Source organism: Sturnus vulgaris, chromosome 2, assembly GCF_052056855.1.
Source record: "Sturnus vulgaris isolate bStuVul1 chromosome 2, bStuVul1.hap1, whole genome shotgun sequence".
NCBI lineage: Eukaryota > Metazoa > Chordata > Aves > Passeriformes > Sturnidae > Sturnus > Sturnus vulgaris.
The window spans coordinates 37,093,752-37,120,975 of NC_142244.1; the positions used below are offsets into that span (position 1 = coordinate 37,093,752).

General features: G+C 37.6%; 1 protein-coding gene across 5 annotated transcripts in view; it reads left to right on the forward strand.

Annotated features, from left to right (window-relative positions):
• SYTL2 (synaptotagmin like 2) overlaps positions 1–27,224 on the forward strand; it is a 54,469-nt gene that overhangs the window by 22,910 nt on the left and 4,335 nt on the right. For 2 of the 5 annotated variants that reach the window (XM_088159269.1, XM_088159270.1), the window contains 14 exons: positions 1,208–1,356; positions 3,427–3,562; positions 9,558–9,621; positions 10,158–10,257; positions 11,293–12,174; positions 12,764–16,813; positions 18,393–18,494; positions 19,434–19,487; positions 22,070–22,164; positions 23,819–23,938; positions 24,938–25,107; positions 25,709–25,811; positions 26,220–26,390; positions 26,737–26,815. In XM_088159269.1, coding sequence (XP_088015395.1) covers positions 1,208–1,356; positions 3,427–3,562; positions 9,558–9,621; positions 10,158–10,257; positions 11,293–12,174; positions 12,764–16,813; positions 18,393–18,494; positions 19,434–19,487; positions 22,070–22,164; positions 23,819–23,938; positions 24,938–25,107; positions 25,709–25,811; positions 26,220–26,390; positions 26,737–26,815 — 6,275 coding nt within the window. Of the gene's footprint in view, positions 1–1,207; positions 1,357–3,426; positions 3,563–9,557; positions 9,622–10,157; positions 10,258–11,292; positions 12,175–12,763; positions 16,814–18,392; positions 18,495–19,433; positions 19,488–20,943; positions 20,992–22,069; positions 22,165–23,818; positions 23,939–24,937; positions 25,108–25,708; positions 25,812–26,219; positions 26,391–26,736; positions 26,816–27,224 lie in introns of all 5 variants that reach the window. The other 3 variants (XM_088159271.1, XM_088159272.1, XM_088159273.1) reach the window with 3 other exon arrangements.

Here is a 27,224-nt window from a genome sequence, read left to right on the forward strand (position 1 = left end):
CACTAGATCTGTCCCCTAAACCCTGAAGTAGTGTCATACTCTGGTGAACTTCCTTGGGGTTGGGTTAGATGATCTTTAAAGGTCCCTCCCAACCCAACCCAACCAAACCCATTCATGATTGTCCATCAGGCCTGTGAAAGACAGCACCATTCCCCAGCAGTGTGGGCTTCAAGTCAGGGTAAATGGATCTGATTTGGTTTCTCCCTTGGGCTTTGTTGTGATTTTGCTGAAGGAAAGGACATAAATGGAGAGCGAAGATGAAGCATGACTTCATTTTTCTTTTTTTTTTTTTTTTTTTTGCTTCAGTTCAGTGCTCTCTAAATCTGTATGGTAACTTCCCTGATCTGCAGTTTAGTCTCCAGGCCATGTGTAAGCATATGCCTAATATGTTACATGCCTAACAAGGAAAAAAACAATCTCTCAAATTGCCCACAGCAACTACTTACTCTGTTGAAGCATGCCTCATAAAAGCAGGAAAACCCTGAAGCCTCAGAACACATTGTTAAAAATTTGTCTCCCATTTTTTAAAATGGCTGCAGTTGACATGCTGGATATAGGTAGATTAGTAAAATAAATGGCAAAAACTTATTTTGTTGTTTCTTCCATGTGATGATGTTTTTCTTTGTAAGTCATTGTACTCTTATAAAGATGTTTGTGTAATTTATGGAAAAAACGACACCATGCTTCCAGTACACATTTGGAGTGTAGGTGTGTAAAAGTAGTGCCAAAAAAAACCAAACCCTGGAGTGGCATTTTCTGAGCCTCAAAATAGACATGCTCTTAATTTTGCTAGAGACTTTTTATGCTACTAGCTTATCTCAATTTTAATCTTGGAAAACTGGCCTTTGAAGGCAGGAAGTCAAGATCTGCAGTAACTGGAAACTTCTCTAGTGCTTGAGTGTTTATTGTAGCAAAGCTGTTTTTTTTTTTTTTTTTAAAGAGCTACCCTCAGAGCACAGGTTGAAGTAGTAAGGCTGAGGCTCTTTCCAGCTCATTGTCATCCTTCATAAATAACAGGAGCATAACAGGTGAGAAGATGGAAACAGCATGTGGAGACAGTGTTAAAAAAAATCAACAAGCGAAACACAACTCTGCTCCCTAAAACAAGAAGCAAGCAACCAAAAAAATCTGACTCTTTTTTTCTGTTCACATAGGTAAGTATGTGAAGTATGATTATATCTCATTTATTCATTTTTCTCTTCCTCAGGCATTTACCAGAAAAAGTCAAAGACCATGTTCAGCTAAAGAATATGAGTGGGCAGTGGTTTTATGAAGCCAAGTCCAAGAGGCACAGGGATAAGATCCATGGAGCAGATATTATCAGAGCTTCCATGCGAAGGAAGCCTGCCACCATTGGTAAGCATTTGGTTTGTACGTTATTTTGGAAAGGCTGGCTCTCACTTTGCCAACCTCAGACAATGTTGTTTGTGAAATACAAGAGTACTGGTGTCTACAACTGGAAAGTGATGCAAAAAAGAAGCTTCCCATGTAATTTACAGTGTAAACTTTCCTCTCCCACAGTGCTGTATATTAAAGAGTGGTGACTGCTAACAGAAGGGATTGGCTTGTGTTTATGTGTAGGATTAAAAGCTCTGCACTCCTAGACTCTCATTTCCATTTCTGAGGCCCTGTGAGTTATTTAGAAACATTAAAAGAATCCGAGATTGAGGAAATTGCTGTTTTTAACATGAATTTCCAAGATTTTGTTGCTTGGATTGAGACCTTTGAGGCTTAATGGCAGGCATCACAAGCTAGAGGTGGTGGTTATAACTAACTGAAATATATGTGCTGAAAGCTCTGCCAGCTGTATCCTGTGAACTTTAAGTGCACCCAGAATCCTCATGCCACGGTGGGTGCCTTGGTCACTATCAACTTTATCCCTTGGAGGGAGTGAGCAGCCAATCTGTATTCACAGAAACATATTATATAATATCCAGGATTTTATAGACTCCCATCATAAATCTCGCAGCATCTGACTTTTAATATAAAGTGTCCGGGTCTATTTTATCATTCTTCATATAGAAAGTGATTTTTTTTTTCCTTAGTGAAACTGACTTACATTTCCTTTTAACTTCCTCAAATTCTACTAAGTCCTTTTGATTTAGAAGGGCAAGACTTACATTATTCTTACCAGATTGTACTGACGTTTATACTATTTATTTTTTTTTAATTGTGTCAAGTGATTTTAGTACGTGCTAGTGAAGCAAATAGGGTATTTCCTTCTATACTGTGACTGGACTACACTTTGTTGCTTTCTATGGGTTTTGTAACTACAAGTTAGCCTTATTTTCTTCTGTCTAACCCTGTAATATTGCACTTTCTCAATTTCTGTATTTTCAGAGATAATTTTGACTAATGTCAGTCAGTTGAGGTTACTGCTTTGAGTTTTTAAGTTAAAAAGAAAAAGCCTGAAACAGAAAAGAATGCTGAAAAAAAGAATCATAGGTGGTTAGGGTGCTGTATTTGTCATTTTGGCTGGTTTTGTGCTTGAAGGTTATAAAAATCGGCTGTAAAATTCTAGCTAAATTTCACATTAACTTGTGTCTTAAAGGAAAGTACTAAAAGCCATACCATCTTAAAGGAAAGTTAATTAATCCTTAAAGAGACATGTAGGTACATTCAGAACTATGTACAATTGCTTGGTTTCAATGACTCATGAGATGCAAGATATTTTTCCTTACAGTTATAGACAGAAAAAGTGTGAATAAAAATATTGCTTATTTTTGCACACTAAGAAATTCTTCACTTGTGAACTGTTGATGAAGAGGAAAAAGCATTAGAGGAAATAATGGAATGTTTCTGCTCTGAAAGGGGTTATTTGAATTGAATTTTGTCCCACCCTAAAAAGAAATGCAAAGGTATTTGCATTTGCTGAGTGAGGTGGGGCTTTTTATTTGTTTGGGTTTTTATATTACCTTTTTAACATCTTGTGGTAATTCTGTCCATAAAGGATTAGCCACCTGCCTAAGTGAGTTATGACCAACTTCCAGTGTACTGCTTAGGGAGGGAATAATTGACTGGATTTCAACATATTTTCAGTTTCCTATGGTTTAATAATTTTTGCTTCCTCAGGATGAACTTTCAGTATTTGTCTAACTGCAAGAACTGCAGGATCAGTCTTTACCAGGGTTCCTGTAGAACACTCCTCCATTTAGGATCACTTTAAGGTTTAAACCAGATATGTCTGGTGTAGTAGAATGAAGTATTCAGAACAGTATTTGACATTTTTAGTGGCATTAAAAAGGTGTTCTTTAGAAGGCACCAGATCTGAAACAATTCAAGTATATTCTGGAAATTCTGGAAACAATTCAAGTATAGTGGGCTGTAGAAATAACTGTAGGCCTAAATGCAAATACTTGCACTTCTTTTTTAAGAAATCCTGTATGAGCATGGGGGAAACAACAATATTCTTGCTTCATATTTTAGCTGAAATGGGTCAGAACAAAATGAGCAAAGCAAAGATCAGCTGGGTGAACAATGTTAATAAAGAAGTCATCGTGCCACCAGATCTACATAACATTGTGGAACATCAAGAAGAAGAAGAACAGAAAACTAGTTTGAGGTAAGCTGTCTGTTTATCATGCTTAGAATGTATATATATATATGGACTAGTGAAACTTGGGAGTTGTAAATTCCACTCAAAATATTGTACTTATCTCTTATTTTAAAGATCACCAAATGTTCCCTCAGAATTGTACAAGAAATCTGTGCATGTGACAGGCACATAGTCGTGTATTGTTCTGCATTTGAATGTAGAACAATTAACAATCTTTGGCTTGCCTGTCTCAAAAAAGCTTGACAATCAAGCATAGAATGGTTACACACATGTTCTCATGTCACAATTTATTTTGGTTCCTTGAATTGAGACCTGGATTTTCTAGTTAGAATGGCTGGCCATGATCAGTCCCCTGCAGTCAATAGTAGGGGGACCACAACCTCTGCATCTCTTAATTCAGTTGTTTACTGAAACCATTATATTAATTCAGCCTGAATTTTAAACTTGGATTACAGAATTATTGAGGTTAGAAAAACCTGTAAAGTCATCAAGTTCAACCATTAACCCAGCACTGCCAAGGCCACCACTAAGCCATATTCCCAAATGCCACATCCACATGTTTTGAACACTTTCTATCACATGAGGAATTGGAGACTAAGAAATTACTGGTTAGAATTTTCCAAATTATTTGGCACATAGTTTAAGACCTCTGAGACTTTTTAAGAAGACCAAATGTATTTCAGATGGAAAGAACTAGAATCTTGAGATAGCTGCAGAAAATGAGTAAAATTCTACCAAGAAAAGTAAATGTCTTTCTGGAATGAAGAAGCTTCCTTTGAGTAAGATAAAGCAGTCATCCTTGGTATGCCTGAATTACTACAGTTGTCAGGAGGGCTGGATGATAAGTAGTTTCTGAACTAAAAAGGATTTCATATTAAATCAGTTTATCTCAAGTCTGTAAACATCCCAAACAACTTTATTTTGCTTTGAAATAGCCTGAGTTGATTTCTGAAAAAGAAATGTTTTTGCTTTAAAATACCTACATGTAATTGATTGGCTGTGTTAAAAACTTCTAAAAAGCCTGCATTTGAGAAGGAAAGTTCTGAAACAGCTGGAGTCAGAGCAGGTAAAAGTGAAATATCTTAAAGTGGTCGGATTCCTCAACACACTGAGGAAACAAGAACCAGGGTGTAACCCAGATAGCCACTGTTTGTGCTTATAATGAACAGGGTGAGGTAAGAGCCAGAGTTAGTTCTTAGGAGAACTGTTTCACTTCTGGTTGTGTCAGTGATCAGCTCTGTAACCTGACACTTTCTTGTCTGCCTTCTAAGTCCTTCTCTGTATATCATCTATTTTTTCTTTGCAGTAAGGCTTCTCCTACTATGCATTTATACAATACCTAGTAGCAATTGAACCTTTCACTTTCGTGATCTGCAGTCTGGGCACACACATTCATGGTGAATAGCAGCAAAGGTTGGTGTGAGTCTTAAAAACTCTGGCTTGTGTTACTGGTCTTTCTTATATTTTATCACTATCAGTGAACTCAGAGGTGCTTGTTTTGACCACATTGAAATTGTGCTGAAAAAGGTCAAATAAATGCTTTGTTATACACTCGCCGAAAATGAAGTTGTCAAAAAAGGATGATAAAGGTTGCTTATCACAAGAGAAAGCTCTGTTTCCCCTCCCAGCTCAAGTTAACTGATATGCTGACAGAAGATTGCTATGAAGTTATTTCTTTAAGAATAGCAGGAGACGTGTTGCTGCTTAATATATCTTTCAGAATATTTTACCTATCATTTTGCACATCAGGAAAAGATGTACTTTTAAAGAAGTGTAGCTTTATAATGCTATTCTTATAATTACAACTCTTCACAAACTGTGTGTGATTGATTAGCTATAATAGACTTCATAATATGCCAGGGCAGCCTCTTCAAAAATACATAACATAGCAAGGTTTAAGAATATGTAGATAATTTTTTTTTTAGTATGAGGCCAACTTGATAGCGGTCTTCAACTTGAAGTGATTTGATGACTTATTTCAGATCACAGCCACGCAAAGCTTTATAATTATTTTCCAGGACTCTCTCCTGCCTTTTGCTCCAAATTGTACCAGAAGTTAATTGGCCTCCATGCCTTATTCATGCATACTTACAATTTCCTCAGTAGCTCAAGATCTTCTCTCTGAAGCAGGCTCACACAGTCTAGTAATTTATGAGGCAGTTGGAAATGGACCTTAGGAAGTGATCTATCATATGTGGGCTTACTTACATTGACTTTGCTTAAATAACTTGATTAGATGCCTCAGATAATTGGTTTCTAAAATGTCAAAACCTACGGCAAGCAAATGTGGCAGGACTGTGAAATTCATTGCTTATGATTTTAGTATGGGCTTAATTCACTATAGCTGAGATTAGGCTACACAATATTGCATGTGAGAAATTGCAGGAGGCACTACATGTTTTAAAATACTCTTCCTTTCTGTTCTCTTGATACTGGAATTTGAAGGAGACTGGCCTGGCATAGCTGTGAGCCTGTCTCTAATGGCAGAAGGAAACACAATGGTGTGAAAGCAATAACCTCAGTATCTGGGGTGGGAAGAGAAAGTCTACAAACATTTAATTTGGCTGTTAAGGTAGTGGAGCCACAAGGAATTAATGGGCTCTTCCCCTTACAATGCAGTAGTCTTAACACAGCTAAGAGGATGAAACAGAGCATCATTCTAGAATTTGGAATTGCATTGAAGGTAGTTCAGGGCTTACAGTGTCCAAATGCTACCTGCAGTTCAAGCACTTGGACTTCTAAAGCATTTTAAAATGCTGCTTTAAGAATAAGTTTGTGGGTGTTGTGGGGTTTATGACGTTTTTCTGTTTCCCTTCCCCTTCTTTCTGTAAGAGTGTGCCTCAGGCCAGCATTGACTTGCAAGATTTGCATAAACTGCACAGCTGCTAACCTGAGGATTGAGTCCAGAATCTATATGATAACAAATTATCCAGAGTACCTCTCTTCTGAATCATGTTGTTAAAGCAAAACAATTCTTATTGAGTGTAAAGAAGGTTTAGTTCTGATAGATCTCTTTGTAAACTGATAAGGATAAAATCCAACCCTGGTGCCAGTTCAACTACTGTTGAATCAGGGTGCTGCTATATTAGGTGGAGCAACAATATTCTTAAAATTAGTGGTGACTTTTATCCCCACACCCCAAATATCTAAATTCCGTAATGAAGCTATGAATTACTTCTTTCTTGAGTTTTATATCATTGTGATAATTTTCTTACATACCAGAGGCTTTACAGGCCAGGTGTGTGAAGTGTCTTTGAAGGTGTAACCTTGAACAGAATGAGTTTTCAAAGGTGAGTCACACTGTCAATATTATGTCTGTCCAGTGGTGCCATTTGTCTATATGCTGAATCTCAAAAAAGGAGGGTTGTCTTTCCAATTAAGATTTGTAGGTTGTTTTCTTCCCTAAGCTGGAAAGTATTCTTGATCAACATTGAACAGGTGGCAAGTGGGGGTCCTGGAGTTCAGCAAGTGGAAAACTTGCACAAAAGCCCTGACTTAAAATCCATGTATTGACAATGCCTGCAAATCTGTAACCCCCTTCTCTAGCTTTGCTCCTGCCTTTGCCTTATTACCTCAGTCTAAATGGGACTTGGGCCTTCACTGTGGTTCTTGGCACATCATTTTTCCAAGTTGAATTGTAGAATTTTTAAAACATTTTTACATGTGTCAGTTGGGCCTTACACACTTTTAGATTAGCCTTATGAATGCAGCATATCTGGGAACTGTTTGTTCAGTTTTCTTATCTATATGGGTTATGGGTAAACTCATATTCAGACCATTTATTATAAAACTTAGTTATAGGATCCTGGCTGGTTTTTTTTTTGTTGTTGTTGTTGTTGGTTTTTTTGTTTGTTTGTTTGTTTGTTTTTTCGTGCTTTGCTTTCTTTAGACCAGGGTTTTCAGTATGTAATGCCAAGTTAATAATCTTTAATTATTCTATGGTAAGTCCAAAGAAGCATTGCATTCAAGATTGTGAGATTATGTTTCATTGAACACACACAGAGTTACCTCTCCACTTATAAAAAGTGAAATTGAAGAATGTCTTGTCAGTTTCTTGCAGCCTAGGGTGCTTAACAGTATTTTCCTTGCTTAAAATGAGTGAGGGGTTGAAGTATTTGGGTCCTAGACCTTAAAAACAAAAACGTGATTGTCCTGTTCAGTAGTAGATGGTGCAGAGAAGACACAAAATGCAGAAGCATACCTGCTGTCAAAAAACAAAACCACAAGTGCTTTATAAAAGAAAGACTACAAACTCAATTTTCTGTAGTTTCTTGAATATGTATGTCTATTTTCACACTTATATTAGAACTAAGGTTAAAAGCCCTAATGTGAAAGGATATTTTGGAAAAGAAACCAGAAATTGCAGCATTTAGCTCTTTGAGAACCAGAATGTTTTTCTTACTTGGGATCAGCAAATAATAGAACAGTAGTAATCTGGTGGGTGCATGTAAGAGACTGCAACAGTTACTGTCTTCAAAAAACGTAAGAACAGTTAATTTTTCACCCCTGAGACAGATTCCATTATAAGATCAGCTCATACCTTAACCCTCTATCAGTATGCATGGTGATATATTTCTTAAAGGCAGTGTTGAATGCCTTTAATACTCACTGTGGTTATTTTTTCTTCTCCGTAATTATGTTTTTCCTTCTGCAAAGTGTAAGTGATGTCACTGCTCAGACACAGCAGTCCAAAGGCAAATAGACTTTCAAGGGTAGTTATCAGAGGGTTTGGGGGTTTTTTTTTCTCCCCTAAACTTTGAGCTTAACTGTGCACCCTGGAGAAGATGGGAACGTTGTCCTCTCCCTCAGGAGGGCAGACTGGTACCGGTTATCAGACTGGAGAGATATTTGTCAATGCAAGGAGATGAATCTGCAACTTGATGAGAGGTGGACGCTGCTTCTGTCTTGAGACACCTTGTTGCTCTTCTACTTACCATCCTTAAACCTTTTCACACATAACAACCATCATTGAGCAAAGAAATACTCAATTTTGGAATCTCTTTGTATGTCTATATTGGAAAACCATAGGAGATGTTTTCTTCCTAGCCTGAGATATATTTCCTGTCTGGAAATAGAAACTTTTTCTGCTTCATACTGTTCCCCACCCCAAAATCATAGCATGTATCTTGGTTAATGTCAATGGTTTCCATATAAAATTAGGATGCTGAATATGGTTGTTATATGAAGGCCATATTGAAATCCATGTGTAACTTCCATCTTCAAAAACAAAATACTTTTTAATATCTGAGATGTTTTGGTAAACTCAAATAGTAAAATTCTGATTGGGAAAAAAACCTTGTGTCATTCTGCAAGTAGATGAAATATTTCTTGAGATTATATAGGAGCTGTCACTTCTAGCTCTTTTAATTTCTCCATATCTGCCCTCTACTTATTATCACAAGTAATAACTTAGTTCACTTATGCTATCAATCAAAAAAGTTGATACATTTCAATTGAAAGAATAACTTATAAAATGTAACTCTGATGGGTTGTGTTGTCATCTGTGACATGCCACATCTTTACTATAGTGGTGATGGGGTTTCTCTGTTTTTTCTTTTTTGGCACTTTCACCCACTTTGATTTCAGCCCTACGAGTACAACTGTAGCACAAGGATGGAGATGGCAATACTGATATTGTTTGGAGAGTAGCTATATTTACTATATTTATAGTAAATATAAAATATATATTTATGTATATTTTTATACAGCTTGCTCAGACATCTAAAATGTATCAAAAATATGGTTTCTGTCATGCCAAGTAGAAGTTGTATTCTTTAACAAATAAATACATTTTTGCAGGGAAATAAAGCAGCAAGAGTATCCCTTTTGCCATAGGAATGAGAAGCTTTACTTCTAAATCTGATGAGTACAGGCTAAATAGAAAAACTCATGTGCCAAGTGTTTGTTTGAGTATGTATGAGTGAATCTTTGTGTTGCTTTTTCAAAAAGGCTTAAAGTAATGTCCTGTTTGCTGAAGTTGTTATATAATTTTCCTTTGCAGTTCTAAAGAAGTAACCCCTGTGTTAAACAAACCAGAGGAAAGACCTGTGAAGGCAGCAGTAAGGGTATGGCTGATACTGAATATGGTGGAAGTTATTTGCTTCAGTGGTAAACATAAGCTTTGAGGAGGAAGGATAATAATTTGTAAAAAAAATGAGTATTTTTTTTCGTTTTGGAGGGAGGTAATGAAAGTCACTAAAGGTTCAGCACTAAAGTGCTGCTAAACCTATAAGTGGTAGCTGTTCTTTCTTGACGTTATTTCCAATCTGTTCAACTACTGAAAACGATTGGCCTGTTCTGTTTTAATATAAAAGAATTAGATAAAATTATTTAACTTGCAAGAACTTGGGATTTTCAAGTGTCTTTAAGTGATGGCTTGTCTCTGTTGCTGGTGAGTTCAAAAGAACAAGACGAGGTTATCAATGGCACTCTAGTAGTTTTCTGTTCATATTCTTTAGGTTTTTAGTCATGTATCCAATTTAAGAGGTATGCCTTCAGACTCTTTGCTGATAGATTAGTGGGGAAGAGAAAATCACTGCACTTGTGTCCATTCTGTGATGTAAAAAATTGACTGCAACAGTAATACTTGTTCCTTTTTTAGCAAAGGAGAAATCCATTTAATTCCATTGCATCAGATGATAACTTGAACAGTGAGGAATCAGAAGACAGACCAGCTGTTGTACCTCATCTATCAAAGAAGGGTAAATGTATTTGTTTAGCAGATGACTGTGAATTCCCTGTAGGTTTATATGGAAATTATTTTTACTTTCATTGCTTCTTTCTGCTTCTTTCTGAAAGAGATCAAAACCTTTTTTTGTCTTAACTATTGCGAGTTGTCAACTAGCTTATTTCAAACCTTACCTAAAGCATGTGAATATACTCAGGAAATGGCTTTAGACATGAGTAAATGGATTTTGCTTCCTTTCTTTTACTCATAATTCTAGTCAGTACTAAGCACTCCATCTTAGAGGGCTGCTTGTCCTGAATTGCTGACAAGAGGACAGTGAAATTTCCTTGAATTTGGCATAGCTGTCTTTTTGACCTTCCAATCATTGCTGCTAATTAGCTTGACAGAAGCAGCCTAGCTCTTCTTGTTTGGTCTATACTTTTCTCCTTTGTTTCCTTAGTCCTGCTTATTATCCTGCCTTTCCATCAGTATTTTCTGTAAGTAAGTTGATGACTGATTATATATCACAATACAGGCATTTGAAGTTGTAATTTGGAGTTATATGTGGCTATTACTCTCCTGTCTCTGTTGTGAAGTATGCTAACAGGAAAAAGAAATATCTGCATAGTAGGAGTAGAAAACCCTTCATCTCCCCGCCAGGAGATTATCTCTGCCTTTGCCTTGTTCCATATGACTGTGGAAATAGCCAGTTCCTATTTTTGTAGGTTGCTGTTTACATTCTGACACTGAGGAGGTCTATGTGTATTCCAAAGCTACCCTTTACTGCAAACTTTGTCCCTTACAGGAATAATGCTGATAAAAAACTTGGTGTGCTCTCTTTGATATCATCAAATAGTTAATATTTCTAAAATAAGAAATAATTGCAAGCTTTTAATTTGCTAAAAATTTCTATTACATAAAAATAAAATCAACACCTATGTAAAATTACTGTCTGCAGTTGTTTTCAATAAACCAGTACAATCACTGCATTTTAGATCTGCACTGTCATATCTTTCTGTTTATACTGGCAAATGTCAAGCAAACTCATGAGCTCTTCTATGTCTTACAGAAATTTGGTCACTCTCAGAAGACAGCCCACCTAAATCAAATGTACAAAATGATGGAACAGATAAACCTGAGAAGCCTTCTGTAGAACTTAGTGATGAATCACAGAAGGAACTAGTTAAGCGTCCTGTCCCAAAAGCTAGGAAACTAATTCACAAAGCAGCAGATTCTGTATCACAAAGAGAAGACCCTGTTCCCAAACCAGCCAAGCAGACCGAGAGGATTAATGGCATTGGTACCCCACCCAGGGGCATTCTGAAGCGTAGCTCAAGTTCAAGTTCCACTGACTCAGAAATTCGGGTCAGTCAGATGTTAGATGTTCAGAAAAAGAATGGTCTTTCTACTGCAACTATTTTTGAAGGAGAGAGTGAGAAGAACTCTCTTACGGAAGAAGGAGAAGACTCCGCACAAAACTCACTGGAAAAACTGAAACAAGTGAGGTTTTCATCTAGCTCAGGTAAAGGAAAACCTCTGCAAAGCCCGCAGCTGTACCACGGTAAAGGAAAAGGAGAGCATGATATCTTAAAACCTGACAAAAAAGAGAATTGTGGAAATTATGCTGTTCAATCACATTCACTTGGGGATAACCAAATTTCTGTGGCAAAGCCTTTGGAAACCTATTCATCAACTTTACAAGTGAAAACAGCAGATGACTTAGAAGAAGACACATCTGCATCCAGCCCTTGTGACAGTAGCAGACCAGTCTTCCCCGTAGGTGAAAGCTTCCAGACAAATACAGTTACTCCCAAGAAGCTTGGAACTCCACAGAAGACCTCCAACAATATCCTGTCAAACAGCAATAATGAACAGAGTGTTGATGAGACACATGAAAAAAAATCTAACCAGATCTTGAGCCATGAATCAGAGTCACATAAAAACTTTACTGGTAAGAGTCTAATAGAAGTGAAAAGTTGAATGAGATAGGATAGAACACATATTCAAGCTAACAATTAACAACTAGGAAACAGTAGTAGGAATGTGCTACTGCAGGAATGTGCTGCTGCAGAATTAAATAATCAATTTTTAAAAAATTTTTATGATCTCCTACTGGTAATCTTATGAGAGCCAGTATAGACACCTCTGTGGATGGTATTTTAGTGTAGTGCTGTCAGTTGTCCTTGGGAGTAATTCAGATATAATTTAGGGATTTGCTTATGGGACTAAACACAAATATGCTGGATTGTTAACCTCTGTGCGTGTGTCACACCCAGCCTTCCTTCAATTAAGGCATTTCCTTTAAGAATGGATTTAACTCATCTTCTTGGTTTGTACCCTTAAAAGCAACGATTCCAGTAGGATGTCTCAGAGCGGGAATTTTCCTCACTCTATTGCCCATGGTTCATTCTGAAATTACAAGGACAGAGAACTCTTTTCTTCACTAACAGTTAAAAAAATTCTGAGAATTTTCTAGGTAGATGAAACATTTTTAGTCATATGTCTGAGTCATAATTCTGATAAGTTTGTTTACATTGTAGATGGACATCAGCTTTCTGCTGAAACAGAAGCACGTGAAGTGTCCAATACCAATTCTACAAGTCTTCAACAAGGTAAGCCTGATCTTGTTGAGGAGAGAGATGCTAAAGCCACTTTCAAGCCTCGCAAACATGTTGATGAACTCATGAAAGTGGATGATGAATCTGTATCAAAAGTTTTAGACTGGTTTAAAAGAAGTTCTAGTACTGAAGATGAGGAACTTGTATCAATGAAGTCCCAAGGCAGGGAGCCCAGAGAGGAAGTGGATGTGTCAATCAGAACAGTAGTTCTTCCTACAGAATACAATAGGCTTGGCATGCATGAAAAAACAGAAGATACAGAAGAGAGACCATTTGGAAAGATTAAACAACAGAGCAGTATTTCATCTACATCCTTCACTTCAGAAGACATGCAGCTGATAAAGGAGAGAGTGAAGCCCAAGACAGGGGAAGCAAATAAAAAGCAAAATGATAAATCACTAACTGAATTTGATTATACAAGAGTTGAAGAAAAAGAACGTGGTCAAGTAATCAAACAACAAAATCAAAAATCAAATCTCTTGGAACATCAAGAGCACAAGCTACCAGCTCAGAAATGTGAATCAGAGAAGGCAATACAAGAAAAAAGAAGAATAAGGGAGATCAGAGCATTCTGGGAAAGGGATAAAACTGTCCCCAGTCATGGAGAGAAAGAAGTTAGTAGCAATGCTGATGCCTCAGGTGGCCGTGCATTGACAGGTCTCAGAGAAAGTGACAAACTAAAACAATCTGCAGTGTATCTACCTAAGGCATTGCATGGTCAGAGCAAGAATACATTAAGAAGTTCTGAACTAAGTTGTGCAAGCCAGGCTTCAAGAAACAAAAGTCACCACTCTTTTGAATCTGGACCAGGCCATGCATTTGGAAAGCCAGGAGGGACACTTCAATCTGATGAAGCTTGTGAACGTACAGAACTCCCAAAAGCCAGTAACTTGTATCCCAGACCTGGTGTCACTTCAGCTTCCTCAAAAAGCAAAGACAAAGATGAGAAGGAAACTCTTAAAGGGAAAGTTGCTCCTTCTTCCCAACAGAAGCCCAGTTTCCAGGTTTTGTCTTTAAAAGAAAAGATGAATGAAAAGTCCAAGAATCAAATTTTAGAGCCTTCACACTTTCAGAGTCTGAGAAACTTCTGGGATACTGGAGTTAAATTCCAGAGCAGCATTGATCAGGAAGATGATTCTATGCCAAATAATAGTAGATCAATAACCTATGAAGGAAAATCAAAGGAAGATAAAGGCAGAGATAATGTGAACAAGCAAGGGTTAATTCAACAGCAAACCCAAACCTCTGAGAGAGAAAAACCACAGAAACTAGATTCTGTGGAATGCAAAACGTCTTTAGGATCTCCCATCCTAAAAGGTCTGAATGTGACGCACACAAAAAATACAGACTCTCTCCACCTGGACAGGCAACCAGTTATCTTAAAATCCCAGGAAAAGATGGGTCTTCCAGAGCAAGAGGTTAGAGAACATACAGAAGAAAGCATTGTTTCATCAAAAGATCATCATGTATCCTTGCAGCTCCAGTCACCTGGTGATAAAGAGGAGACGGTAGTAGGTGATAAACTATATTTACCTGTGGAAAAAGGGGAAATCAAGACTATTCCTTTGGATAAAGAGGAAGTTGCAGAGACTGTGGATAAAGTTGTTCTACATAAAGGTGAGCTTGATATATTTAAATTATGTCTAAAGAAGTTAGAAAAGGAAGCCTCTGAGATGTCATGTAGCTTAAACCTAAAAGAAAACGTTTTAAAAAGGACACATTTTCAGTCAAATCTATGCAAGGTCTTTGAGAGAACAGGGGAAGACAGTCATGACATTTCTCCTGTTGATCAAGGAGAAGAAATAGGCAAAAGTACAGGACAAGTGAATGTGTCATCAACAGATAAGCATGAGAACAGAAAAAGTCTCAGAAAACTGTTTAGGGAATTTGAACCTTTGTATATACAATATCAGGCAGCAGAAAAGGATGATACTCTTGAGGGCTCTCAGAGGTCTCAAGCTGGTTTGGAAAGCCTTCTCAAAGAAACCCTTTTATCCCAACCTTCTGAATACAAAAGAGTGGGAATGAAAACATATGATGACTGGAATAGTATATCAGAAACTAATTGCAGCGTAGAATCAGCACACCAAGAAGCTACTGGTCAGCCTGAAGAGGTACATGAGACCATAGAGAAGTCTGTAGCTGGATCCAAGAACAATGGCTTGAGTTCTGCTCTAGAGAAGCTGATGAAGGAGGCTTCTGAAACACCACCTCCTAAACCCAAACGTGCTGACAGCACAGCATGGGGCACTGCTGAGGAGCAAGTTGGAAGGACAACGTATGAACATGGTGAAGAAGTGCCGCAGGAAATCAGTGAGACTGTAGAAAGGTCTGTTGCCTCATCCAAGGCCAGTGGCTTGAGTTCTGCTTTAGAGAAGCTGCTGAAGGAGGCCTCTGAAACACCCCCTCCTAAACCCAAACGTGCTGACAGCACAGCACAGAGAACTGCCGAGGTGCAAGATAAAGGCATGACTTACGAGCATGATGAAGAGGTGCTGCAGGAAATCAGGGAGACCATTGAAAGATCTGTTGCCCCATCCAAGGTCAATGGCCTGAGTTCTGCTTTAAAGAGGCTGCTGAAGGAGGCCTCTGAAGCACCACCTCCTAAACCCAAACGTGCTGACAGCACAGCACAAAGGACTGCTGAGGTGCAAGTTAAAAGCACAGCTTGCCAGTGTGAGGGAGAGCTGCTGCAGGAAATCCATGAGATAATAGAAAAGTCTGTTGCTCCATCTTCAGACAGTAGCTTGAGTTCTGCTTTAGAGAAGCTGCTGAAGGAGGCCTCTGAAACATCCCCTCCTAAACCAAAATGTGCTGACAGGACAGCACAGAGAACTCTGGAAGTGGAAGCTAAAAGCATGACCTATGAGCACGGTGGAGAGGTACCTCAGGAAATCACTGAGAATATAGAAAAGTCTGTTGCTCCAGCCAAGGCCAGTGGCTTGAGTTCTGCTGTAGAGAGGATGCTGAAGGAGGCCTCTGAAGCACCCTCTCCTAAGCCCAAAAGTGCTGACAGCACAGTACAGGGGACTGCTGAGGTGGAAGCTATGAGCACAGCCTATGAGCATGATGGAGGGCTGCTGCAGGGAATTGGTGAGACCACAGAGAGATCTGCACTGTCCAGCACTGGATATAGAGGGTCTGATGTTAATTTTCAAGATCCACGAAAAGAGGTCTCTGAAGCACCAGCTTCTGTGCTGGAAAATATGGATAAGAAAATTCATGATAAAATACAGACTAGTATAGGTACACGTGTTCCACATCAACGAGACAGAGATCACCCTCAAGAAATACAAGAAATAATAGAAAAAACTTCTGTTTCAAATACTGCAAAATTTGAATTCAGTCACTCTTTAGAAAAACTTCTTCAGGAAGCATCTGCAGTTTCATGTCCAATATCCAAAGATTTATATCAGCAAGAAGAATTTAAGGATCATACATTTCCCTCGGAAAAAGGGACTCTATTCATGACAAGGTCACAGCCATACAATGCCCGAAGTAGTTATGATACACAAATGAAGATAGTTCTTGAAGAGGGAGCTCGAGAAAAATATGTCAAAGCCTCAGTTAATGATCTTGCAGTAAGTGAAATTGAAGCTTCTGGTTTTAAAAGAGATGGAGCTATTAAGAAAATAGGAGAGAGAATCATGGTTCCTGTTGATCTTCATCCCTTGGAAGGCAAGACCAATATGGTTGGAATCAAACCATTTGAGATATATAAAAAAGAGATGAATGAAAGCACATTCTTGGAGGCTTCTGAACAGAACTCAGAATTTCGAGCACTGGTGAATTTCAGGAGAGCAAGTACACCACTTAAAGATGAGAGCAACTCCTCTCAGTCAGAAGAATTTCAGTTCTGCCTAATGTCTCAGCATGAGGATAACAATGAAGAGGAAGGCAACAACTTAAATTTGGGATCCAAGTTTTCAGATGGAAACTCTGATTTCCACTCTGGAACCGAAAGTTCAGCTCGTGAGCTATCTGATTTCTAAAATTCATGGTGCCGAGTTAAACATGGCTACAATAATTTTTTTTGTATCCAGCTTGAAATATGTTAATGAAAAGTCTGTGTGATACTTCCTTAATTGAGAGATTTGGATATTTGCTTGGGAGGGGTGGGAAGAACTAATTAAGTTGTTTGATTGGAAAGTGTTTAACAGACACATACTGCATTTGGGTAAGCCTTTTTTGGTAAGGATAGTTTAGCAGCACGGATCAATTCAGTCTTTGTGATTTACACTTTTCTTATCCCATGTGACATTGCCTTCAAATTAATACATTTGTACCAATCAGTCTAGTAATCCCTTCAAATATACTGGATTAAAAGAGAAAAAAATATCAGTGGCTCCCTGGGTTCATTCTTTAGTTTGACTGGCTAGTCTCCAAAGATAAATACTTATCAGTAGAATATCTGGATATAAGGATAATACCAGTACTCTGTGCTGTTTCATTTGGCATTGCTGCCTGTTGCACTGAAAAATGGCCATATAAATGGAGTCAATTTACTAGGATTCACATGATTTGGTTGAATGGCAGTTCTAGTCAATGTATAGTGTATGATAGTCATAAAAGAGCTTAAGATAGAGGAGAAAAATTAACCTTTTTAGTCTCATACTGAGAAACTGGGAATATTTTCTTCTTCTGGAGAATCTGAGAAATATATGAAGTTCCCATGGCCTGCCAGCTTGCATCTGAGCCTGTTTTGAAATTGAATTTCCAGAGAAAGTCAGCGAAAACTCAAGATAAGTGAAGAAAAAGTGAGGAAAAATCAAACATAATTTGGTTTCACCCATAATTACAGGCAGTAACACTGTGATTGGTTGGTGGAGGGGGAGGAAAGCGAGATAGGGAGGAAAGAAAGTCTTAAAGATTTCTGAAGGAACTAGGTCTGTCTTGATTCTACTTTTGGAGACAATTATATAACTTCAGGGTTCCAAATACATTCAAAGCTCAGTTTGTTGTGGGGTTTTTGGTAGGCTTTTGTTTATTTATTGGAGTTTTTTTTGGGTGTGTGTGGGGAATTGGTGTTTGGTATTTTTGTGGTTTTGATCAGTTGGTTTTGTTGGGGTTTTTTGGTTACTCAAACATTGAAACAAAATTACTTTCATTGTGCAAAAGACTATAACAGACATTTGCACAAAGGGAAAAAACTAAAATTTTCTTTTGTGCTGATTCATGAAAAGATGGTTACAAAATGGCTACAATCTGAGTTTATCCTGTATTAATTTAACCAGCTGAGTGCAATAATTGCCCCAAATGCTGATTTTATTCAGTAAAGATAGACCTACACCTACACAGGGCAAATCACTTGGCTGTCAAATCACTTGTCAGACTTGTCTGTGCTGATAACTGAGAGTGTTTACAGAGAACAAATGGACCCTTAAAATTAGATGTTTATTTTATTTTGGATTTATCTCGTATTTTCATTGAACGTTCACTGTCTTTGCTGACTGTCAAAATAGATTCTCATGAGAAACCTGTGATTCTTCATTGACTTACTTAAAGTGACCTGTGTGTGTGTGCAGTGTTCATGTGTTTTGTCTTGTAACAGGTTCTGAAGAAGAATTAAACCCTGTTTTGATGGCTTTGAAAAGGAGTGCAGATAGGAAAAAGCCTTCCAAAAGTCTAGAGGACATTCCATCAGCCACCTCAAGTGAGCACAAAGCTTCTGTGTGTCTCCCATGACCCCCAGTTTGGCTTAAATGTGTTCATGCTGGTCTTCCATACAGCCTTGCCAAGTCGTGGCTTTGTTTTTGTTTCTCAATAAACTGTATGGAGGTTGTACTTTGGAACCAGATTCTTTTCTTATACAGTTTAATTTTCAGTTCTTGCTGTTAATTTTGGAACAAGGCTGGTCTGTGAAGCAAACATCTTCCAGGAGTGCACTGTGTTGATAAGTGATTAACTATTTCCTGGATAGTTTTTCAATTGTGGAAGTATTGGCAGTGACCCAAAACAGTAATGAGCAACAACTGTCATTGCCTCCTAGTTTCTGGCTTGGGTCAAATAAGTAGACAATGAAAGCATGAAAAACTTAGTTTAATGTAATGGTCCACCTGTGTATTCTAGCAGTAAATAGATGAAACTTACTTTAAGAGAATACAGTGAGATAATATTGTACTTCCCTCAGTAGCCTCCTTGGATTCCTTGTTTTTTTTAAAAATTATTATTCCTGTCTCACTTCACCCTGCCCCTGAGTGTTTTCATGTGTATGTCTAATGGGGAAGACACAAATGGAACTTACATTTGTGAACTGAAGCATGGAGATGTAGATTTTTGAAAGATACTGGCAAATTGTTCTAATACTACTTATGCTACTGCTTGCTTCTAACTGGTTTCTAGCTTTTAGGTGTGCACTAACATTGTTTCAACAACACGCCGATAGAAACTATGTCACCGTGAAACCCCTACTTGGATGTAGGCTTTGAGGTAGAATGTAATGTAAAAGCCTCTCTTGAATTTAACTGTTCCCATGGCTCTGCTGCTTTGTCTGTGGTTTTGCTCCTCATTACCCTTAGTTCTGTGATTGTCACTGCCATCCATTTTATGCTGAATAACAAAGTTTCTAACTGTGTTATTTTTTCCTGCACAGATAAAGAAAAAATAAATAAACCAAAGGAAGAATTAGTTCTTAGTGCTGAAGATGGTAAATATCATTTGTGTCTGCATGGAAACCTGTTGCTTTTTCAACGGCCTCTGTTTGCTAGCGAAGATGTTTATTTTTGTTTTAACCAAGAATTATATCGTGTTTTTAGATTTGGTTGACCTCAGCATGGCTGGAAAGCTTTTGCAGAATTCTGTTGTGGTGTTGATTCTAAAGTAATCTATTTATGTCCTCCTGTATCTGTAGAAACTGTGCCACTTATCAGTGTATTCTTTTGGCCATCAGACATTCAGCCTATGCATTACTGAAATCATAGGGAGCCTTGAACACAAGCTCAGCTGAAAGAAATTGGCCTCAGTAAATATTCAATTTGTTTATCTGTCGCATTGTAAGATCCAAGATGACTTTTGCTAGAGCAAAATACTCTTCAGAATACCTTAGTTGGAAAGGAACCTTTCTTAATATCCCTGCCTTAGTCCTATAAAGTAGCATTATTCTAAGCAATAAATTAATTTCCAGATCAGCTACTGCTGATATCATCAATTCATTAATACCTTTTAAGTTAAATTTTTCTATGTATCTTTAGAAATTCTGAGTCTAAGAAAAATAAAAAGCAAACCTGCTCCAAGAACATGTCAAAATAAACGGAATTGAAAGCCATCAAATAATATTGAATATGGTGGAATATAGCACACAGTTCTTTATTTACTGCATTGGAGCACTACAGTTTTAAAAGAACAGTTGTGTGCAGTTGTATTTTTTATTTTATGGTTTAGATGCTTTAAAGCATTGTGCATTCCAGTGGCCCATAGTGTCAGTAGGATAGTCATAGCATATTAGGATAGCAACAACAAGACTTAAGCACCATCCTGCACTCTGCTTTCAAGTGGAGACTTGCCAGTTTAGCATTCAGTGTGAATGTGTAGAGACTAACCTGAAAAGAGCAGGGGGAATTTAATTTGTTGAGATTGAAGTTATGGAAAAATGACACACAGAAGAAGTTGATAGCTGTACAGGCAGAATAAGGCTGTTCTTTTGGAACAGTGAAAAGATTATTTTTTTAGCTTGTACACTTATCCCATATTTTGTCATGATCCAGCTCCTCAAAGGAGAACAGCAATGCAAAACACAGTAACAGAATCATAGAATTGTTTAGGGTGGAGAAAACCTTTAGGATCATCAAATCCAACCATTAACCCAGCATGGGCAAGTTCACCACTGAGTCATGTCCTTAGTTCTGAATTTATGTTTGCATAAATAGAAAGGCTCCATGATGCATCAAAGTCAAACAGACCCTAATAGCCATACAGGCCTAATACCTAAACCACTACTAACTATTGGAAAGAAAAAATCCCTGCAAATTTAATGGGGTCTGGGGAAGTAGAAAAACTCCATACCCTCCAAAAAGCAGAAAAATCCCACATGCAAAGTATATTGATGCTATTCATAACCTTGCAAAACTGTGCTGCTGAGTGACTGTTAATACTGCACTGAGCAGGTCTGAAACCTGATCAGCATCAAGAGAGGACTGAAAATGCAGCAGAAAGTGAGTAAGAGGATTCTTCTAGCAGATACTGGAGAGACTTCTCTGATAGTGGACTAATACGTTAACAATACTTTTTCTTACCAACTAACAAGTTGCACATCTGGACTAGATACTTGCTCTAAGTACTACATCTAACTGCATACTGACAGTAACTGATCTGTTGAGCACTAGCTGAGTTTTGACATCAAAAGCTTTGTAAAAGCTTCACTCAGCTCGCAAACAATTCCCTTGTGTGCAGTGTTTCATTTTATGCAAGAAATATGTGCTCCTGTAGCTGTTTGTTGCCAAATCATTTTCTGTCACATGATATTGAGGGCATCTCACAATGTGCATGCAGTTCATCTTTGTGTGTTACTAAATAAAAGTGGGGCTAGAGCATGAAAAATTCTGAGGATCATGAGCTTACTGCACACTGGATTTTTGCAAGCCTAGCTTGTACAATTAGGTTTTGTGCAGTGAAAGAGTACAGAAGTGAGCTGCAGTAGAGGTATGCATGTATGAAAGAGACAGAGTGCAAAAAGTGCATCATTAATAAGATATGCATCTTATAATTAAGTAGGAATACTTGCAACTTCCTTGGTCAGGTCTAGAATTTGCTTGATGTACACAAATTTGCCTATTGCAGTTAAATTGAGTAAATAGAAGAGAGTTTCGCTTGTATGCTGACTTCTTACTAAGAATATTATGATGATTCTAATGTAAGTGATGATATTGTTAGTGCACAAATGTGCTTATTCTTGTTCTAGGAAGAAAATTTAGAAGGAAATCTGCAATGTTTTCTTAATCACTTTTGTTCAGAATTTGCTTGTAGCACCCAGGCTACCTCATGTCAAGGAGCATATCTGGTCCTGTCAAAGTTTGTTGGTCACTGTTATAGACAATGCCAAAGCAGATTATTCTTCCTAATGATAGCTTCTCTGAGTACTATGGGGGAAAAGGTCCCCTTGCGTCCAAGCTGGTTGTGCATGTGCATGTATTTCATCCAAAGTGGTTTGCTTCTAACTGTGTCCTGTTACGGAATCTCACTGTTCTGATGTACAAACATGTTTTTGAAGCCTTTTGAATTACTGCTTTTCAGTTTCCACAGTGACTTCACAGCCTGATAAACTGTTTTCCAACCCTGAAAAACTCAAAGGACTGAGCAAGTCCGTACCCTCATTCTTACAGGAAGAGGTAAGCACCATCTCTGAAATATTATAGTTTCGGGTATCCGACCATTAACTCTGTGCAAGTAAAATTTCAGAACTCCCAACAACATGCCATGCTTGATTATTGTTGTTATCATCATCATGGTGTGAACCTTGGAATAAGCTCTGAGGTCATATTCAAATCTCCTAAAATGACATTGAAGTTTGAAAGTGATAAGCAATTTGAACTGTCAGGCCAATGACATCTATGATTCTCTATCAGAAGAATCACAGAATGGTTTGGTTTAGAAAGAACCTTGAAGATCATCCAGTTCCAACCCCCCTGCCATGGGCAGGGACACCTTCCACTACACCAGGTTGCTCAGGGCCCCATCCAACCTGGCCTTGAACACTTCCAGGGGTGGGGACAGCCACAACTTCACTGGGCAACCTGTGCCAGTGATTCACTACCCTTACAGTGAAAAATTTCTTCCTAGTATCTTATATAAACCTATCATCAGTTAGTTTAAAGCCAATTCCCCCTTGTCTAATCACCAAATATCCTTCCCTGTAGGAAGATGTAGGATTTTTCTGTCTTCCAAAGAGTCCATGTAACTGGACTGATTATCCACACTGTTTAACTGTTACGTCAGTCTCTGTATTTATTTTGTGCAGTCCCAAACAGCAACTCTCCAAAGCAATTTTCTCTCAACAAGCTTTGCCCTAGGTAGACTGGACATTATTCAGTCCTTATCGTTGACCTCTCAGCAGAGGAGCAATCCTGGTCTGCTTTTGCTTAACAGAATAGACATAACCAGATTTTATAAGCAAATTGAAAAGGTCTTTATATGCTAAATCTTTGTTTATACAAATACCTATTTTCATAATATGTATGGAAATTGTTGTTTACTAACCTTTTATCTATTATTAGAAGATTTATGACATCAGTTCAAAACTGTTTGAAGGAGCAGGGAGACCTTGTAAATTGTTCCGGGGTGGAATACAGCAGGAAGATGAAGTTGTCTGTTAACAGCTTGCGTAGGAAGGCACATGTGGGAAGGGGATCAATCCTTTAATGCAGAGATAGCACTGAGATACAATGGGGTTGTGAGTATGTAACCTGATAATGACCAAGGAAACAGAAACTGCCATTCCCTCATGGAAAAGCAAAGCCCTGCTTGCCCTCTTGCAAGAAGGTCTTCACAAAAACCATTCACAGTATCCAGTGCTGTTCTCTGACTGTTACCTTTTGGCCAGCTGCCCTTAAGAGAGAGGCACTGAACTGACAGCATTTACTATATAACAGAAAGGACTGGTAAAAGAACTGAGTATTATCACTTGCATGAGACAGTGATGCAGAGAAGTTGAGTTTAATTGTCCCAATAAACTTAACTTAGTAATTTTTCATTGCTACTTGAGATTTAAAACAGACAAACAAACAAACCCCCGAACCTAGTTGCATCACTGCTGAAAAAAAATATCAGTGTAGGCTGTTCATCAGAAAAACTCTCTTTCAACTTTAAATGCGTGACCTAATTCAAGAAATATTATTCATGATGCACTACAAGGGAATTTAAATTCAGACTTCCACTGAGTCTCAATGTGCATTAAAATTCTGTTTGTTTGGTTTTGTTTTTTTAAAATTTTTCTTGTGGCTATAAACAATGTACACAGACTTTCTTTCTGCGATGTTTTTGTAGAGTGATGACAGAGAGACAGATACAGCATCAGAAAGCAGTTATTCCTTTGGCAGAATCAAGAAGAGTCCCAGCTCTCTAACCAATCTTAGCAGCTCTTCTGGCATGGCCTCCTTATCCTCTGTATGTAAACCAAAGCATTATTTTAATGGCACTTTGCTTTTGCTAATTTTTCCAATACTATCTTGGCTCTTTTCTCATTCATCTTCTCTTTCTTCCCTTGTAATCTCTGTGTCCTTCTTTCCACTTCTGTTATATGAACATAACATAATTCCTTGCATGGAATTGCCTGAAGCAAGTAAAGTAAAATTAAATGAATTTCGATTTTTTTTCTAGTAATATATTGGTGCTTGTTCAGGGCTCTGAACAAAGGTATTGATTTTACCCTTAGAGCTTACATTTGTAGCTGAAAATGAGGAACAATTCATACAGAACAAACATTTAGAAAGGGAGGAAGGGGAGAGAAATAAGTGAAAGCAGGAGTTATTATTGGTATATCAGATGTGTAGTTGAGTCAACTAGTTAACCAGAAGTCATTGGTTTATGTGGACTTTGAGTAAGCAAAACAAAATTTTGGAAAAGGATGTTGAGATAAAGTATATATATGTATACACATATCTTCTTCTCTGTATTTAGTATTTAATTTTCAGTGTTTCATTTAATTGCATGTTTAGGTACATAATTCAGCCATATAGACTTTATCTATTCATCTTTTTGTTCATATTTTGAGGACGTCTGTTGTCCTAAACTATTAGGCTCTGCTTTCTGCAAGGAAGATCAGCTGGGAAGGTTTAGCAGTAATATTTCAAGGATCTGAGCACAGGCAATCTTCAGATCTACAACATCCTATAATTTAATTTCTTCTATCTCAATGCAGTTAACCCATTCAAATTTGTCTCTAAGAATTCTGGCCTAACACCTTTGATTTCCAAATACCTTTCTTTCATTAATCTACTTGCTGAGAAGCTTGTATAATAGTGTCCATTACATTTTACTGTTACATCTAAAGAGATGCAGTTGATTTCTTTACTGCCTGAATCCTGGGCACAACTTCTATCCCGATCCTGAAGTATCTGGTGAAATGCAATGTTTGGAAAATATTTCTTCTTTTGTACGATGCAGGTGAGTGGCAGCCTAATGAGCATCTACAGTGCAGACTTTGGCAATGTTGATGTGAAGGGGAACATTCAGTTTGCCATTGATTATGTGGAAAAGCTGAATGAGCTTCACATCTTTATTTGCCAGTGTAAAGACCTGGCAGTAGCAGATGTTAAGCGGCAGCGTTCAGACCCGTAAGTACAAAGAATGCATTTCTTTTCTAATGGAAGTTTTTCTTCTAATGTGGAAATGAAAACTGCTGGGGTTCTCCAGTCTCTCTAACCTGCTGGAGTAAACCATCCAAGAAATAGATGAAGAGGCTATAATGTGCTTTGTGGTTCTTTATTTTACTCTGATTGAATATAGGACCGCCCTTATAAATTGGTGCCTATATATATTAACATAGGAAATTAAAACCTTAAGAATGTTAAATTATCTTTTAAAATGCCACTTTTCAGATGGTAAATCCCACTTTGATATGTTTTCAGTAGGATTAGCACCTAGAAATATGATATTTGGGCCTGCTACAGGTATATATTCTGTATTTTCGTGTGCTGAGGAGACATTACAACAGATTTTCCCAGATATTACAAGAAAGTGATGATGTTATACATCACCACTGCTGTTCTAATTCTTAAATATACAAGCTGAATAATATAATGTCTACTCAAGTGGATTTATTTTACTTTGTAAGCAAATACTCGTCTGTTTTCAAAGATGAAGTTAGAGAGGGTCTGAATTTTTTAGCTTTTGGGGTTTTTTTTAACTCTTCTAACAACCTTGTCTAAATTTTAGGTATGTAAAGACCTACCTGCTTCCAGAGAAATACAGACTGGGCAAACGGAAGACCTCTGTCAAAAAGAAAACTTTTAATCCAGTCTATAATGAAATACTGCGGGTATTTATCAAACTATTACTAGATATAATATACTGTATGTGTGATGTTGAAGAACCTCAGCTTTTGGGCACAGGTCTAGATTGCACTCAAAAGGGACATTAGCATGAGAGCTGGCTGTGTACTTCCATTGGTAGGTTAACTCTGCAGTGATCTCTGGATCCAGCACTGAGAACACTGGTGGTTTTATACGTCTTGTAAACAAACATGAGCCATGTTTGAGCTTATGATGGTAGAAATAAAATGTAAATAGTTAAGTTTTATTGTGGTTTGTTTGCTTTCTGAAATGCAGAAGTGAGCAGTTATGGATGTATAAACCCAGACACTTTTTTCTAACCGTATCACTTTCTGACACAGCACTAGTAAAAATTCAGCTTGTTTAAATTTTTTTTTCTTACTTCTTCTTGGCAGTATAAAATTGAGAAGGAGCTCCTAAAGAATCAAAGCCTCAATATCTCTGTCTGGCACAATGATACCTTTGGGAGGAACAGCTTCCTTGGTGAAGTAGAGTTGGATTTAGGAGCTTGGGACTGGAATGATCCATCCAATAAGCAGATCAACTGGTTTCCTCTCAAGCCAAGGGTAGGTTGGCTGTTTTGCATTTTCTGCTGTGTAAGTGCAAAACCAAGTCATTATTTAGGCTTGGTCTTGTGTGGGTTCTGTGCTGATTATAATCATAAATGCTTATACACTGGTAAACAGAATTACAGTTTGGAGATGTCTTTTAGTCAGCTAGGTATTGCAGTAGGAAAAACTTTCTCACAGTCTAAGGAGTAGGAATTTCAAAATATTTCTCATTGTCATATTGCTGCAACAGATTTCTGAAGGCACTTGTTAACCAAATATGGAGTAAGGCTTCTGAGGGTATGGAGCAAGTGCAGTACCATCTTAATATCAGAATTTTGGTTTAATTTCTTTTTCATTTCAGACTTCAACAATAACTCTTAATCTAGAAAACAGAGGGGAGATGAAATTAGCCCTCCAGTATGTCCCACATCCAATTGGAGGTAATCATTGCTGCTTTACTTGGGTTCATCAAGCCTTTGGTGGTTTCGTCCTTTTTTTTTTTTTTTAATTTAAAGAAACCTCTTGTTTAATGTTTGTCATTCACTTCAGACAGCTTCTTTCAACATAAGTTTTCTGTTTTCTTCCCAGAAGATTAAGTCGGATTGTGAATACAGTTAAGAACCCCAAAGACCATTTTGAGATATTTTGATGAAGAAATTACCTCATTGTCATAATCTTAAGATTTGTAATGCAATACATATATGTAACAAAATTCTGTTTTCTCAATAATTTTGGTGATTATAAATCATCAGGCAGGTGCTGTGATGGGCTAAACAATGACAACACACTGAATTTCAAGCAATACTAGATGTAGGAAGTAGCAACAAGTATTTAGAAAGCAGAAATTTA